This window comes from Clarias gariepinus, chromosome 10 (assembly GCF_024256425.1).
Source record: "Clarias gariepinus isolate MV-2021 ecotype Netherlands chromosome 10, CGAR_prim_01v2, whole genome shotgun sequence".
NCBI lineage: Eukaryota > Metazoa > Chordata > Actinopteri > Siluriformes > Clariidae > Clarias > Clarias gariepinus.
Genome location: NC_071109.1, coordinates 27,178,157 through 27,194,099, shown reverse-complemented (window position 1 = coordinate 27,194,099; position 15,943 = coordinate 27,178,157). Strand labels below are relative to the sequence as shown.

Here is a 15,943-nt window from a genome sequence, read left to right as displayed (position 1 = left end):
TTGGAACAGTTCTGTTTTTCATTTACAAAAATAAAGGAGCTTCTTCATGAATTCATTCTCCAGAACTGGCCAGTTAAATCTGAATTAACACCCCATAAACAGTGTAAGAAGACGCCCAGAAGTTTTACCAAAACATTTTATTAATGATATCGAGTTTCGAATGTCTTTGCTCACTGACAGGAGCATTAGTTTTCCTAAAGAGCCCGGCACCAGCCTGCAGTCAGTTTGCCAATCATACTCAGGGTGGGCTCTGCTGTTTAAAGAGCTCGAGATTACCGACCCGTGAGTATTGCCCCATGCGCGCGCTGTCCAGTAACACATATCCAACAATTCGGTGAAGTTTGCGACGTTCATTCTACATAAAATCTGCCACTTAATTACTCCGCAAGTTTGTGCCTTAAATCGTCAGGCTGGATTTGCCCGACCCTAGAAACTGGTGGAGCGGGAGGAAATCGTGGAGGAACGAGAACCGGCACGCCCGAAGGGGCAGCATGACGGCGGATACGGCTGAGGATCCCGTGCACACGTCGCGCTCCAGCGCACTCCTGGGCGACGCAGAACTGGACGAGCGTGTCTTCATTAACGTGTCCGGGCTGCGCTTCGAGACGCAGCTGAAGACGCTCTCCCGCTTCCCGAACACGCTGCTCGGAGACCCGTACAAACGCACCCGCTTCTTTGACCCGCTCCGGAACGAGTACTACTTCGACCGGAACCGGACCAGCTTTGACGCCATCCTGTACTACTACCAATCCGGTGGGAGGCTCCGCCGACCCCTAAACGTACCTGTAGAGATTTTCATGGAAGAGATCAAGTTTTACGAGATCGAGGAGACCGTGATACGGGGCTTCATCGAGGACGAAGGACTTAATAAGGAAGAGGAGCGGCCGATGCCCGCCAACGCGTTCCAGCGGCAGGTCTGGCTCCTGTTCGAGTACCCCGACAGCTCACTAGCGGCCCGAGGGATCGCCATCGTGTCTGTGATGGTCATCTTGATATCAATCATCATCTTCTGCTTGGAGACCTTGCCAGAATTCAGAAGTTCGGATGCAGCAGTTAACAGGACGACTGAAGAGCCCTGGAGTCCAGGCAACCCGTTCACGGACCCGTTCTTTCTGCTCGAGACGGTCTGCATTGCGTGGTTTTGCTTCGAGATGTTCGTGAGGTTCGTGTCGTGTCCGAGCAAACCGGTGTTCTACAAGGACATCATGAACATCATCGACATCATCGCAATCGTGCCGTATTTTATAACTCTGGCTTTGGAGCTTGCGGAGAACGGCGAGAACGCGCAACAGGCGGAATCCCTGACCGTGCTCAGAGTGGTGCGTCTGGTGCGCGTCTTCCGCATTTTCAAACTCTCGCGCCACTCGAAGGGACTGCAGATCCTGGGCCGGACGCTGCACGCCAGCATGCGCGAACTGGGACTGCTCATCTTTTTCCTCATCATCGGCATCGTCCTGTTCTCCAGCGCGGTCTTCTTCGCTGAGGTCGACGACCCCGATTCGGGCTTCACCAGCATCCCGAAGTCGTTTTGGTGGGCTGTGGTTACCATGACAACAGTAGGATACGGGGACATGAGTCCTGTGACGGTCGGAGGTAAAATCGTCGGTTCGATGTGTGCAGTGGCTGGTGTGCTCACCATTGCTTTGCCCGTTCCCGTCATCGTGTCCAACTTCAGCTATTTCTACCACCGCGAAAACAACCAGGAGGATGACAACACCTACACGCATGTGACCTGCGGGCGGCCGGTGGCGTCGTTTGATGAAAACAACACCAAAATCACACTGATTAAATCAGAGTGCTCGGAAAGTGATAATGATGATGATGATAAAGATGGCTTGAATTTCTCCATGTACAGTAATTTAAATCTTGATGAATACACAGGGAAGCTGACAGATGTGTGAACATCCAAAAAACACACATAACCAAACAGAATTTTAGGTGTGGCATTAGAACCGTGGTTCTTTTACTGGGGTCAGAGTTCCCCAGGGGTCAGTAAAACACAGCTTTAAAGCTTTATTATTTTTCTTTGGTTGTTTATTTTTATTCTTAGTGGTAGAAGTTTCTCAATTATCACACTTTCTGATTAACCCAGTTTAGTCTGACCAGTCATAAGCACAATCTGGCAGTTAGAGCATTTATATAGGCTAGAGATTTTTTTTTCTTATATACACATGGGCCAAGTCTAGATCCATAGGCATTTTTTATATAAAATTTGAGATTTATTTGAGACCCAAGATGGCATTTAAACTTACAACAGAAGATCGAAAAGAACCAGATATAACACCACTTAACCATTTTCTTAAGTCAATCAGAATCCAAATGAGGCCAAAATGATTGTTGTTGCATGTGAAGCGAAAGCCAACCGGTCATGCAGAAGAATTACTGTAGCCCAAAATGCTGGGAAAAAAGGATAGAAAGGGATCAGAACAAACTGTACAGCACAGCTTGTTGTATTTGGGGTTGTATAGCTGCAGACCGGTCAGAATCCTCATGCTGACTCCTGTCCAGTGCCCAAAGTGCCTACAATGGGCACATACTGTAAGCGTTAGCACTGAATCAAGTCTCAATGAAAAATGGTTTGATCAATCACATTTTCTTTTACGTCAAGTGTGTGTGTGTGTTTGTGATTTTTCCGGTACCATAGGAGGAAGACAATGAAAGTAGAAAGCAGTGTAATACACTGGGACATGTTATGTTGGGAAACCCTGAGTCCTAACGTTTATGTGCAGGATAATACATTCTGCCATGCTCCAAAAATTTCAGGAATGGATTGAGGGACATAGATAGATAGATAGAAAGATAGATAGATAGATAGATAGATAGATAGATAGATAGATACTTTATTGATAACAAAGAGTTCAAGGTACTTGGACAAACAATTGAGCAGCACGCAACAACTTAAAGGATACTTTAGGGATTTTACTGCATAATTACAGAGGGCATGTGGGAAGTCCATGTCTCAAAGGGTCAGAGTGGTTATGACAGCAGAAGGAATATACACTATATAGCTTAACATTTGGTATTGCTGGTCAGACTAAACTGGATTTTTCATCAGGGAAAGTTATTATACATGATTTATTATGTTTTTATAGTTAACTTTAACCGGACCCTTGCATTAAAGGTATTAAACATTCAACAGCTCAAAAACAACCAGGAATATACTGTAAATGATGTCACTTTGGATATAATCCATTTTCTGAATGGAAAGGTGACGAATGAAAGCTCTATGATTACATCAAATAGGCAAAGTACTTTGTTATTAACTTTCCTGGAATCTATTCTATAGTTAAAGGGTGCTTACATTAATTGAATTGTTTATGCATAAAGTTTAATAATCCTTAACTCTCAGGAAAAAGGACTGTACTAATCTTTATCTGGTAATTTTAAGCATACAACTTTACTATGATTTTTTAACCTAGTATGTTGTGCTTTTTAAGCTTCACTTTTAAAATAATTACCGAAGGCACTTCCACATTTCCAAAATGTACCTTTGAGACTACCAACCAAATGACAGGAAAATGTGTAGTTTCATACTACATGTTCTGATAATTACTATTTTAATAGCTTTTAATATAATTTACTATTTGAATAGCTTAATTATGTTCTCAAATGAATATGTGCTGATATAGTTTGTGGAAATTATTTTACAATTAAATGAGTCGCTGGCTTTATTATATGATTAATTTAATGAGGCCAGTCTAGGGTTAAAATAATGAATGCTATTGAATTTGAGAACAATGAAGTCTCATAAAAACCCTGGATTTTGTAGCAAATTAAACACCCTTGCTTCAAGCTCATGCTTAAAATATGTGTTATATGAAATCTATGTGATAAACTCCAAGTAAAAGATGGTGAAATGTGAGAATTTCATGAGAAACCTAGAGAAATTAGATGTTTACATGAAATAAGTGAATGATATAACAAATGTGCCTTATGTGTAATTGCTGTAAAGAAAATATTGTAAACGCGTTTGAAACATATTCTTTACATTATTTTGGGCATTGTTTATATGAAATGTAATACATGCACCCATTGGTCTACTTTATTAGGAGCACCAGTATATCGGCTTGTTTATGCCCTGATCCAATCAGTGAACAGAAATAATCTAAGAACACACAATAAGTTGAACCTTGAGTTGGATGAGCTAGTAGAAGACCAAATTGGGTTTCACACCCATCAGCCAAGATCGGGAAAATTAGGTTTACCAAAATGCGACATTTGTAGATTAGGAATATGAAAAAGGGTAGAAAAAGAAAATATTTGTGTCTTAAAGATTTGAGACTATTTATCAGATCCTACATAGTATTTGAATTGTTCCTAATAAAACGACCGGTAAATGTGTGTTATGAACAGGCCAAAAACATCCAGAAGACTGCAGTACATTATTGTGCCATCTTGTGTCCATGTGTGGCGCTGCAGGTTGTGTTCATTTAATATTCTTATTTTATTTGAAATTATATTGGTAATTTAACCTATTTAGTGTATAGAGGAGGTAAAATAGACTAAGGATTTAAAAGTTAAGACTTTTAAAAAATATTATTATTGTATATTAAATTAATATTATCATCAATATGTATTATTATTATTATTATTATTATTATTATTATTATTCAGTGACTTATTTCTGAACTGAAAAACTAAAGAACTCAGTTTGTTTACTCAGGACTGTTTTTACATGCAAAAATTATAAATAATTAGTGTAGTTGTAGATGATTTTCTGTCATGCCAGTAAATGTGGTAGCGAATACTAATACCTTTCCCCAATAAATATTAACATTTGTATCCAAATTATTATGGCATTAAAAAAAACTTAATACAAATATTATAAACTGTATAAAAATATCAGGTCAACTGAACATTACAACATGAGGTTTGTGCACTGTGTTTTAATTTTGAAAAAAAATAATAAATGTATTTTTGATAAAGATTTGCCAGCATTTTATTCCACATTCAGTTTCCCAGTCATAAGTGAACATACATAGAAATAACTAATTTGATATCCGTGTTTTATATGTGATATCCTCTTTGACCGAGTGGTCACAGGTTCTCAATGAGGTCTTTATTGTTTGTGTTCCTAAAATTCCTTAGTTGGATCCTTTTTAGATTGGGAAATACTTTGTTGTAAAATTCTTCATAGAGTGATGAAAAATAAACCTGGTTATTAGTATTATTACTCAGCCATGACCTACTTAGTCAGGCTAAAGCAGTATGATATGAAATCAAATTAATTAATGATTCCCAATATCTCATCATAATATGTAGCATTCTTGTAATGAATAAGGCTCTCTTCACTAAAAATGTAAAAACCTTTTATTAATGATATATGTCAGGTGAGATCGGTGACACTGTCATAGATAAATGACTGTGTAGCCATTTGGTGTAAAAGGAGTAAAGGAAAGGAAGTGATTGTGATGCAAAGTGCAGAGTGGAAAAGCCCTACCTATTTCTTATTTATAACATTTTGCAGTTAAGCACTCACTCCTAGTGATGCTGACCAAACAGCATCTCATGCTGAAAACTGTTAAGCCTTAAAACATATGCTGGCTGAAAGATCAACATTGTTATGTTCCACGGTTTCACCAACTACTATGTCTTACTTACTCTTATGTTGTTATCTAATATTTAGAAGTCACAAATATTCTCTGACTGGTATTGAGCTAAGCAGTTTATATACAGGTGGTTTGATGGTGTAATGGTTAGCACTGTGGGCTCGCACCTTCAGGGTTGAGGGATTTATTTTTTCTGCCTTGGTCAATGTGTGTGGAGTTTGCATGTTCTCCAGATGCTTGGTGAGGTTCCTGCAGGTACTCCGGTTTCCTTCCACAGTTCAAAGCTAAGCAGAGGTGGCTAATTGGTGTTTCCAAATTGCACGTAGTGTGTAAGTATATGAGAGAGTGTGTGCTTGTACCCTGCAATGGATAGGCTAAACCTATCACTGTGACCCTGTAAAGGACAAGTAACAAAGAGTATGAGTGAGTAAGTATATACTGTATATATGACTAAGTATATACTGTATATATACAATGTTCTTTAATAAGTAAAAGTAAAAATATACTACTGAATAGAAATCTAAAATTTTATAATTACTGTATTATAAATGCCTTTCCAAACAAACATTTGTTTGTATAATATAATATAATATAATATAATATAATATAATATAATATAATATAATATAATATAATATAATAATATATTATATTATATTATATTATATTATATTATATTATATTATATTATATTATATTATATATATAATATAATATAATATAATATAATATAATATAATATAATATAATAATATATTATATTATATTATATTATATTATATTATATTATATTATATTATATTATATTAATGTATTATACAAACAAATGTTTGTTTGGAAAGGCATTTATAATACAGTAATTATAAAATTTTAGATTTCTATTCAGTATTCACTATTATATTATATTATATTATATTATATTATATTATAATTAAGTTGTAATATATATATATATATATATATATATATATATATATATATATATATATATATATATATTGCTTGAACAAGCCATAAATAATCCATATACTACTATTATACTTAATATTAATTTGGAGTATAAAATTAAGCATATTATTATTGTTAGTAGTAGTAGTAGAAGTATTTGTCAAACATCAATGTACTTTGTAAATCATAACAGGAACTCAAATGTCCTTAGTTAAAATCAATTTTGAAGTAGACTAATAAGCCAATATTAGCAGTTACAATATAGCCTACCAGTTTAAGTGTTGCCGTGTAGGTAAAGTGCAGACAAAACCAAGGTTTTCTGAAGTCAGCACAAATCTATAATTCTCAGTACACACTAACAGTGTAGAGTGGAATTATTTTCATTTGGTGGCAAGTCAGTTGCTCAGTTGCTACACTGCTAAAAAATTAGGCTTTATGTTGCTAGGTTAATATTAATCATATAGTTTATTATGTTTTTTGGATGTGTGTTTGAAATTTTCATTTTAATTGTAAATTACACCACACAAGGCAAGAGGTTAAAAAAAAATCCAGGAAAACAGCATAGATACCGCTTAGCAATAAACATTAGACCTTCATTAGGGTAACTGGATGGAGACACTCACCTGACTTGACACTTGCCACCCCAATTCTGACCTCATATTTCCCAACTTAAAGGAGTTTTGCTGCTATAAGATCAATCCAGGTTTAATGAATAATTTTAGCTTATAATCTATTAGTTCATATTTGTTTGTTGGTATTTTTATCAAATCTCTTGAGAACTAGGAACTGCAGATACATGATGCAGCAAGCCATTGTGTGTTTATTTTGCACCAAGGCATGAGTCATATGTTCTCAAATACTTTTGAACATAATACAATACTGTGCAGAAGTCTTGAGTCTAAGTCTGTTATCTGTAGTTTGAATGCTGTTATATGTTTATCGTGTTGTTATGGTACAAAACCATTCACTATTTCTGGACATAACTTAAAAATTATAAATAAATAACATACAGAAGAATATTTGTATGGATTTAAAGAAAGCAACATATTACATGACAGACCAGTTTTCAGATGGAAACACAGTATAATATTAATATAGACTCCAGAAAGCCTACATTAAAGCCTCATGAAAATAGAAATAGAGCAAAGCTACCAGAACTTTATATTATATATTTTCCAGCATTCAGTAAAACCCAACAGCTGCTTTACTTATAAAACTGCCCAAATCTGTATCTAACACAAATGATTATTTTAAGCAAAACGTTTCCACACAAAATATTGACTGCTTTATCTTATTACTTTATAGTGCTCTTTATATAAGTTTCTTTTATTTAGATGTTTTCAAACACATCTTCTCTTATTGCATTTCTTTGTATGTTTTCCAGACGTTTGCACAGCACTCTTAGTGAAACAGATGTTAATTTTTACTGAACGTGCTGGAGAATATACGTTCTTATGGTAACTTTGTCACACTTGCTCTTTTTTTATTTTCATGCAAACCCCATGAGCCTACATTATTATTATTATTATTATTATTATTATTATTATTATTTCTATCTAAAACTGGTCTGTCATATAATATTTCCTTATTCTTCTGTAATATTCTTCTATAATGTTATTTATTTAATAACTAATTTTAAGGTATATTTAGAAAAGGTTAATGATTTTGGACATAATATTACATACAGTACCAGATGAAATAAAAGTGCATACAGTACCAGATGAAATAAAAGTAGGATTTATTTTCTACTTCCTATAACAAAACTGGATTTTTTTTCTTCTAAATTATGCAATAACACACATAGAGCCACTATGAAGGTTTACAGAGCATAAATAGCAGATATATCTCAATACCAACTGTTCATAGGAGAATATTGTATATTTTGAATGCCTTCAGCATTGTTTTACAATGTAGAAAAAAATAAAATCTGCGAAGATCATGACTTTTCTCTGTGCTTGGTGGGTTTCCTCTGGGTACTCTGGTTTCCTCCAACAGTCCAAAGACATGTAGATTAGGCTAATTCTTAAATTGGCCATAGTGTGTGAATGCGTGTGTAAGTATGTGTACTGTATGTGCCCAGGGTGTACCCTGCCTCGTGCCCTAAGTCTCATGGGATAGGCTCCAGGCCCCCCTATGACTCTGTATACAGGAAGAAGCAATATAGACGATGTGTGAGTGAGGGAGTGAGTGTGTGAGTATATGTCTTATATAATGTCTTATATATTAATTTGTGTTTATAATGTCGGAAGTAGAAAGATCAACAATTAATTCAATTAATTATGGTGGGAAACATTTAACTGCTTAATCTCAGCTGGGCTATAAGTCATATGTCGTGTTCATTACCGGGGACTTAATAACACTTTGTCCTGTGTATTGTCTTACGTCAATGACCCGCTGTCCCAGGGGCGTAACTGTCCCATAGGCGGCGTGATATACTATTTCGTTAGTAAAGTATGATCCTATGCGGTTCAGACCTATAGCTGCATGCTCTCGTGGTGTGTGTGTGTGTGTGTGTGGCGGAGCGCGCGCGCCGCGGCAGGCTGCGTTGTAGAGCCGGTCTGCATTGCGTCGAACTCCCTCCCTCCCTCCTCCCCACCCCCGCGCGCCCCTGCTTCCCCATGTGCACCAGCGGTACTGTATATACCGCCTGCCTAGTATTAAGGACTTACTCTCTATCCCCTCATTGATCCCTCACCCACACCCCCCTTTAAGCACTCTCCTGCCTCCATCCCCATCTCGCTCAGGCGGACTGATAAAGCAGACCTCTTGTCTACGCGGAAGAGGGGAAATTTCTGCTGATTCAGTGATGTCTGGAAATGGCATGAGCTTTGCGTTTGCCCCTCGATCCCTCCCCCCACCACCACCACCACCTCCCTTCATCCATCCACCCACCCAACTTTAATGCATCCCCCCCCCCCCCCACACCCTTCCTCCGAGCTGCAGCAGTAGAGTCTCTCCTGCGGTAGTGGAAACCTTATTCACGCGCCGAGGTGCCGCCGCGCGAGCACCGCACCGCACCGCATCACGAGCAGGGAGGCTGCGGCTCTAATTCATTGCAGCACTTTGTTTCGTGTGTGTTTATTTAAAGTTTAACACCTCAGCAGCGGCGATCTAAGATGCCCAGGTGTCAGACGGCCAAGGATGAAACATCTGCAGCTTCTGAGGACTGCGAGCACACGAATAAACATGTGAAGCGCTAAAGAATAAACACATCATGCAAGAAGATCTTTACTGTTAGATGACAAGAGGCATTCCGTCGAGAGGTAAGTACCATACCAGTACCTGGTGGATGCGAAGATCTTTTGCTTTACTCTGCATTGCCTTTCATTATTTACTTCCAAAAAGTGCAGTTGGTGTTTTTTTTTGTTTGTTTTTGGAGGTAATGAGATTTAGTGTTTCAATACTAAGAAGTAGTCTAGCCTGCATGTGAGCTAAGAATAAAATTGACGTGTTCATATTCGATCAGTTGGAGTAGAGCAATGGTTTGGAATATTCACACTTAATCTGAGAAACATGTGATTAATAGAGAGCATATTAGTACATGCACTGATGGACAGACATACAAATAGATAGATAGATAGATAGATAGATAGATAGATAGATAGAATTGCTGAGCTGGCAAATATCTCCACTGTTCGATCCATTTTTTTCTCTGACTGGGTGGCAGAGGCAGCAGTAGCGGATGCAGTGGAAAGGAGCGATGTTGGAGTCAGCGCGAGCTGCAGTGGGTCCACGCTGAAGAAAACTGGTCTAGGTCATAGCTGCACAACCGTGCCAGCTCTGTGGGCACATAATCAAAACAGGACACGAAAGAGAGCTGTGGAGGAATTCAGGACGAGAAATACATGTCTGTTCCATTACACTAACCTCAGTACCATATCCCCTGCAGTGCTTCATCTTGGGCTTGCAGGATGACCGTAGTGGCCGGAGATAACATGGATGAAACATCAGCTGTCCCAGGGCATCCTCAGGACACATATGCCCCTGACCATGATGACCATGAATGCTGTGAAAGGGTGGTCATTAACATTGCTGGGCTGCGCTTTGAAACACAACTCAAAACGCTCGCTCAGTTTCCAGAGACGCTGCTTGGGAACCCAAAGAAGAGAATGCGGTATTTTGATCCTTTGAGAAATGAGTATTTCTTTGACCGGAATCGTCCTAGTTTTGACGCAATCCTCTACTACTATCAGTCTGGAGGGCGGTTGAGGAGGCCAGTAAATGTCCCATTGGATATGTTCTCGGAAGAGATTAAGTTCTATGAACTTGGAGCTGAGGCAATGGAGAAGTTCCGTGAGGATGAGGGATTCATCCGAGAGGAGGAAAGACCCCTGCCAGAAAAGGAGTTCCAACGCCAAATCTGGCTTTTGTTTGAGCACCCTGAAAGCTCAGGGCCAGCCAGAGGAATTGCCATAGTGTCTGTCATGGTCATTTTAATTTCCATTGTCATTTTCTGTTTGGAGACTTTGCCAGAACTGAAGGAGGACCCTGCAGGGAGAATACAGACAATAGGCAACACCACCTATTACTACAAACCAAACATCCTTACAGACCCCTTCTTCATTGTAGAGACCCTCTGCATAATCTGGTTCTCATTTGAACTTATAGTTCGATTTCTTGCATGTCCCAGCAAGGCAGCCTTCTTTAAGAACATGATGAACACCATAGATGTTGTAGCCATCATCCCCTACTTCATTACACTGGGCACAGAGTTGGCAGAAGAACAAGATGGTAAGGAGGGCAAGGGGGAACAGGCAACATCACTGGCCATTCTCAGGGTGATTCGTCTGGTCAGGGTGTTTAGGATCTTCAAGCTGTCCAGACATTCCAAAGGCCTACAGATTTTAGGGCAGACCCTAAAAGCTAGTATGCGGGAGCTTGGATTGCTTATCTTCTTCCTCTTCATCGGTGTCATCTTGTTTTCGAGTGCCGTGTACTTTGCAGAAGCTGAAGAGGCAGAATCATATTTCAGCAGTATACCTGATGCTTTCTGGTGGGCTGTTGTATCAATGACCACAGTTGGCTATGGAGATATGGTCCCTGTCACTATTGGGGGCAAAATTGTAGGCTCTCTGTGTGCGATTGCCGGTGTGCTGACCATTGCCCTACCAGTGCCTGTCATCGTATCCAACTTCAACTACTTCTACCACAGGGAAACTGAGGGTGAGGAGCAAGCCCAACTTCTGAACGTGAGTAACCCCAACATTGCTTCTGACTCAGATTCCAGTCGCCGCAGCTCCTCAGTTGTGAGCAAGTCTGAGTACATGGAGATCGACGGAGACATGAACAACAGCATGGACAATTTCAGAGATGCCAACCTTAGAACTGGCAACTGCACAACAGCTAATCAAAATTGTGTTAACAAAAGTAAGCTGCTAACTGATGTTTAGAGTCCAGAAATGTACTACAGGACTGTCACGATTCAGTAGTCGAATACTTTATTTAACTCTCTAGTGCCCTCCTGCATTACTATTATTCTCTGCAGATGAAAAGAGAACAGATAAAAACATACAATCTGCTGTTAGAATATTGCATAAATACATATATATACATATATATATATATATATATATATATATATATAAAGAGAGAGAGAGAGAGAGTTTAACAAATTTATGACAGGGCAATGCACATACGCTACGCATAGGAAAATCATCCCTCCCTAGAATGTATAAGAACATACATATGTAACCAAAAGGCCATGGAGAGGACTCTCGGTCACTGTTCTGAGCTGACAGTGAAGTGATGTTGAAACATTATGCATGGATTATGGATAACATATCAGCAAGTTGCACAGTGCATCCAAAAGAAAAAGCATAAAAAATTACTCAGTTTCACAAGGACAAGCCAAGCCATCTGCAGTGTTTGGCCTATATTTGGTCCTCCAGTATTCCAGACCTACTGACCAGCAAAGCACCTTATACAAACAAAACTGATCTGCTGGGATGCTGTGAGGGAAAGTCATCTCCTCATGGACATCCGCAATGCTGCTATTCTCCAGCAGAAGCTGTAATAGATATCACCAAGTGATTTGATGCCATGCCCTTTAGATGCAAGACAGCACAATGATGGGAAAAATAGCTTATTAATAAGCATGTTTAGACTATTCTCATTTTGATATCAGCATGTTTGAGAAGTTACCTCATTCTATATGATATCTTTTTTCTTTGCCATTTATTCCCTATACTTCGTTTCCATGAAAAGTGCACTGGTTTGATATGATTTGAAATGCTTTTCATTTAAGCATATCTTTAAGGACTGAATGTTATAAAAAATAAGGGAAACAGGATCTTGAAGGGATCATAGCATGTTAGAATAACTTGCATTATGGCCTATTCAAACTAAGGTACTGTGTATCCTAGTATATTTAATGCATGACAGCAGTATTATAGAGCTTGTTGCTATTTAGACACTCTTCAGGGGTGTAATTGTTACTATCAGGGAAACTGTGGACACGAGTCCTGACATTTTCTGAAATGTGACAAAAAAAGAAAAAGAAAACCCGAAAAAAAAAACAACATAGGCAAGCCCCAGCACAGGGACGCAAACTTTCTAATATTAAAAGTAGTAAAAGAAGCAGAGAAAAACAAAACAAATAATACTACAAAATTGCATATACTCATACTAATTACCTGTTAAGATCAATATAAATGAAATAATGCTGTGCATGGGCCTTTGATCAAAAGAAAACAAAAACAGCGAGCAAAATATAATTCATGCTTCCATTTTTTTTCCGGTTGAAAATATGGATTTCATTTAGTGGGTGCAACAGAAAATATGGCAGAATTATTTTTATTAGTTTTATAGTGCCTTTTGACCCTCTAAACTACAGGATAGGTGAAAGTGCCTCGGTAAAACAGATTTCATGAAATTAGTGGAGCCCCCTGCCAGAGCCTGTGTGTTATGGTTGAGCACTGAAGTGTGTATGTGTAGTACTAAAAAAAAAAGGGTACAAAAAGATAACTAACGACACATGGTTGTTAGGCACAACTTAACCATTTCTGTTCATGAAAGGCCCTTAAGGCCCTTATGCACTTAAGGCCCTGACTGCATTATTAAAATCGGGCCACATCCGAAGGGCAGGGAGGTGCGTGGAATTTCTTAGAGCTTCATATCTGCCTTGCATTGTAGTTTTCACTTGTGATGTGCCATATTGAGTCTACCTCAGTGAGGTGATCACTGTGGGTCCAGCCATTGGGCGAAACAGCTCCTTGGTGTTGAACCTGTTCATGTGGAAAAGGATGGCCAGTGATACTCCAATAAAGGCCAGTGATACTCCAGTAAACAAGTTCTAGAGTTCCCCAACAAATTGCCTTTAGAGACGCACTTAAAACAAATGCAACCACTCCCTGTTCCTTCTAGCTACGCACAATCAAGACTCAGTCATTATTGTTTTACATCTTCATTCAGTTTTTATCCTTATAGCTATGTTGGAGGAAAAAAAAAAATCTGCAGCCTGACCTGCAAAGCATAATGTACAGAGCAGTGTCTTAAACTACAGGGTTAAAATTAGAATCAGGTTACATCCTTTTAAACTGGGATTCAGATCTAATATATGTCTTCCATGTGCTATTAATAAAATCAAATGATCCCAGATTGTCCATCACTTCTGTAGGTTATTTCTTTCTAAATGGGAAGGTTACTGTATGTAGAAAAGACTAACTCTAAGTTGGGTATAGCCAAGTTAATTAATTAACACAATTTAATGAATAAATAAGAAACAATAACATAAATTATAGATATAAATGTATTAAGATTTAAATTAATCGAAAAACATTGAGGCTTATTAGGGCCCCACTATATCTTATCTTTGTCTGTTGACAATAAAAAAAAAGGTCTGTTAGTCTGTTAGGCTAACAGACACAGGGTTTATTAACCGACCGTATCAATACGGTACCCCAGAAAGCATTTTAATGTTACATTAGGAAACAAATAGGACGAACCTACAAACAATCAGCATGTTGAAATGCACATGTTGGAGGGAATCAGCTAACAGTGGTACATCAACAGCGATTGAGCCATATGGTGCTATGCAGATATTATACACCAACATTACATAACACTATGACAGCAATAGAGATTAGAGATCCATATTACATGTTAATATTTATAACGGATCTCTTAGGAATGCAACATTTAAGGGCTGTGGGTATTTTAGCTGTTAAAGGCTAAGCGCTTTCTTTTTTTAAGTTATAACCATGATGCCAGAGAAAAAGTCGCAATACTAGTTTCTGTTCATGTGCAATTTGAAATGTTAAGGAAAGAGCTTTTTTTTATGGAACAGGAAAGTTAAATGAATAGCTGCTACTCATTATTTATTTTTTGGATTCCATGCTGTTGTGCTGTTTGTACATTACTTGTAATTATTGACCTAAATTCTGTGGTTAAGTTCAGAGCCCAAAATAATAGGACATTTTGTGTGAAGTGATTCTGCTCAGTGTGTAATCCAGAGTAAAAGGCACTGTGTTCATTATTATTATTATTATTATTATTATTATTAATGTTATTATTACTATTATTATTATTATTATTATTTTCATATGGAAAAAAGTGATCTAACCTAACTTCTTGAGATTTCTTTACAGAGTGAAAAATGACACACTATCCTGTAAGTGCAGTTTTTATTAACGCTCTAAAAGAATTCCTATACGGCAAGGTGTCAGATTCTTGACTTAAGTCAGAGTTTTCTGTTTTTAACTTCCTTTAACACATTCAGACCATGAGGGCCTTTATAATTTGCGCATGACCTGAACAGCTGTGTTCAAAAGTGAGAATGCTTAACTCTGGAGTCTGACACTCTTGTTATAAAGCCAAAGTAAATGGCGCAGTCAATAGACAGGACATGACTATTCAGGGGATGTGTCTAAAGGATGGGATACAGATAGGATTTGTTTCTTCTCCTGTGTGGCCTGATGTTGCTATTAGCCATATAAGCTTTGAGGCACTATGATTTGAATTTTTTTTTATATATATAAATATATATATATATATTTGATTGTATGTCCATTGGAAGAGACTGATATATTGGCAGGTTCTAGCCAATATAATGTCTACCACCAAATGGAATTGTAAAATGGCATCAGCATCCAAAATGTACTGTCAGCTCTTTTTGTTTTATTACTTCGTTGACATCATGCAACTGTACCAAACTCCAATCCCATTTTGAAAATGTACTGTAAAGATTCATATTCCAAATGCAATGGTTCGCCCAAAAAAATGCATGGTTTATGAGTGCATGAGCTTAAGCCTATCAAAACGGATCGACTATATTCTAGTTGCACCATATTTAAAGCCCTTGCTCTGGTGTACACTCGAGCCTGTCTAAGTCTTTTACCTTCCATTTTGGGGAATTCTTTTCTGTTCACATTAAATCCAGTTCAACTCCACACACCATGTGTTTTTTCTCAGATAGTACAGATTATTGTGTGAGGATGCTCGATACTAGT

At 38.0% G+C, this 15,943-nt stretch overlaps 2 protein-coding genes across 2 annotated transcripts; both read left to right on the top strand.

Annotated features, from left to right (window-relative positions):
• The first annotated feature begins 372 nt into the window (after positions 1-372).
• kcna6a (potassium voltage-gated channel, shaker-related, subfamily, member 6 a) lies at positions 373-1,988 on the top strand. Its single transcript, XM_053505873.1, has one exon. It carries the CDS (start codon positions 492-494, stop codon positions 1,899-1,901), a length of 1,410 nt encoding a protein of 469 aa, XP_053361848.1. The 5' UTR covers positions 373-491; the 3' UTR covers positions 1,902-1,988.
• Positions 1,989-9,492: 7,504 nt separating this feature from the next.
• Positions 9,493-12,012, top strand: kcna1a (potassium voltage-gated channel, shaker-related subfamily, member 1a). The gene is made up of 2 exons (XM_053505841.1): positions 9,493-9,760; positions 10,165-12,012. The coding sequence occupies exon 2, from the start codon at positions 10,409-10,411 to the stop codon at positions 11,885-11,887; it is 1,479 nt and encodes a 492-aa protein (XP_053361816.1). The 5' UTR covers positions 9,493-9,760; positions 10,165-10,408; the 3' UTR covers positions 11,888-12,012.
• The last annotated feature ends 3,931 nt before the right edge of the window (positions 12,013-15,943 follow it).

Coding starts and splice junctions, on each gene's coding strand:
- kcna6a (XM_053505873.1), top strand. CDS start 492: ATGACGGCGGATACGGCTGAGGATCCCGTGCACACGTCGCGCTCCAGC.
- kcna1a (XM_053505841.1), top strand. CDS start 10,409: ATGACCGTAGTGGCCGGAGATAACATGGATGAAACATCAGCTGTCCCA.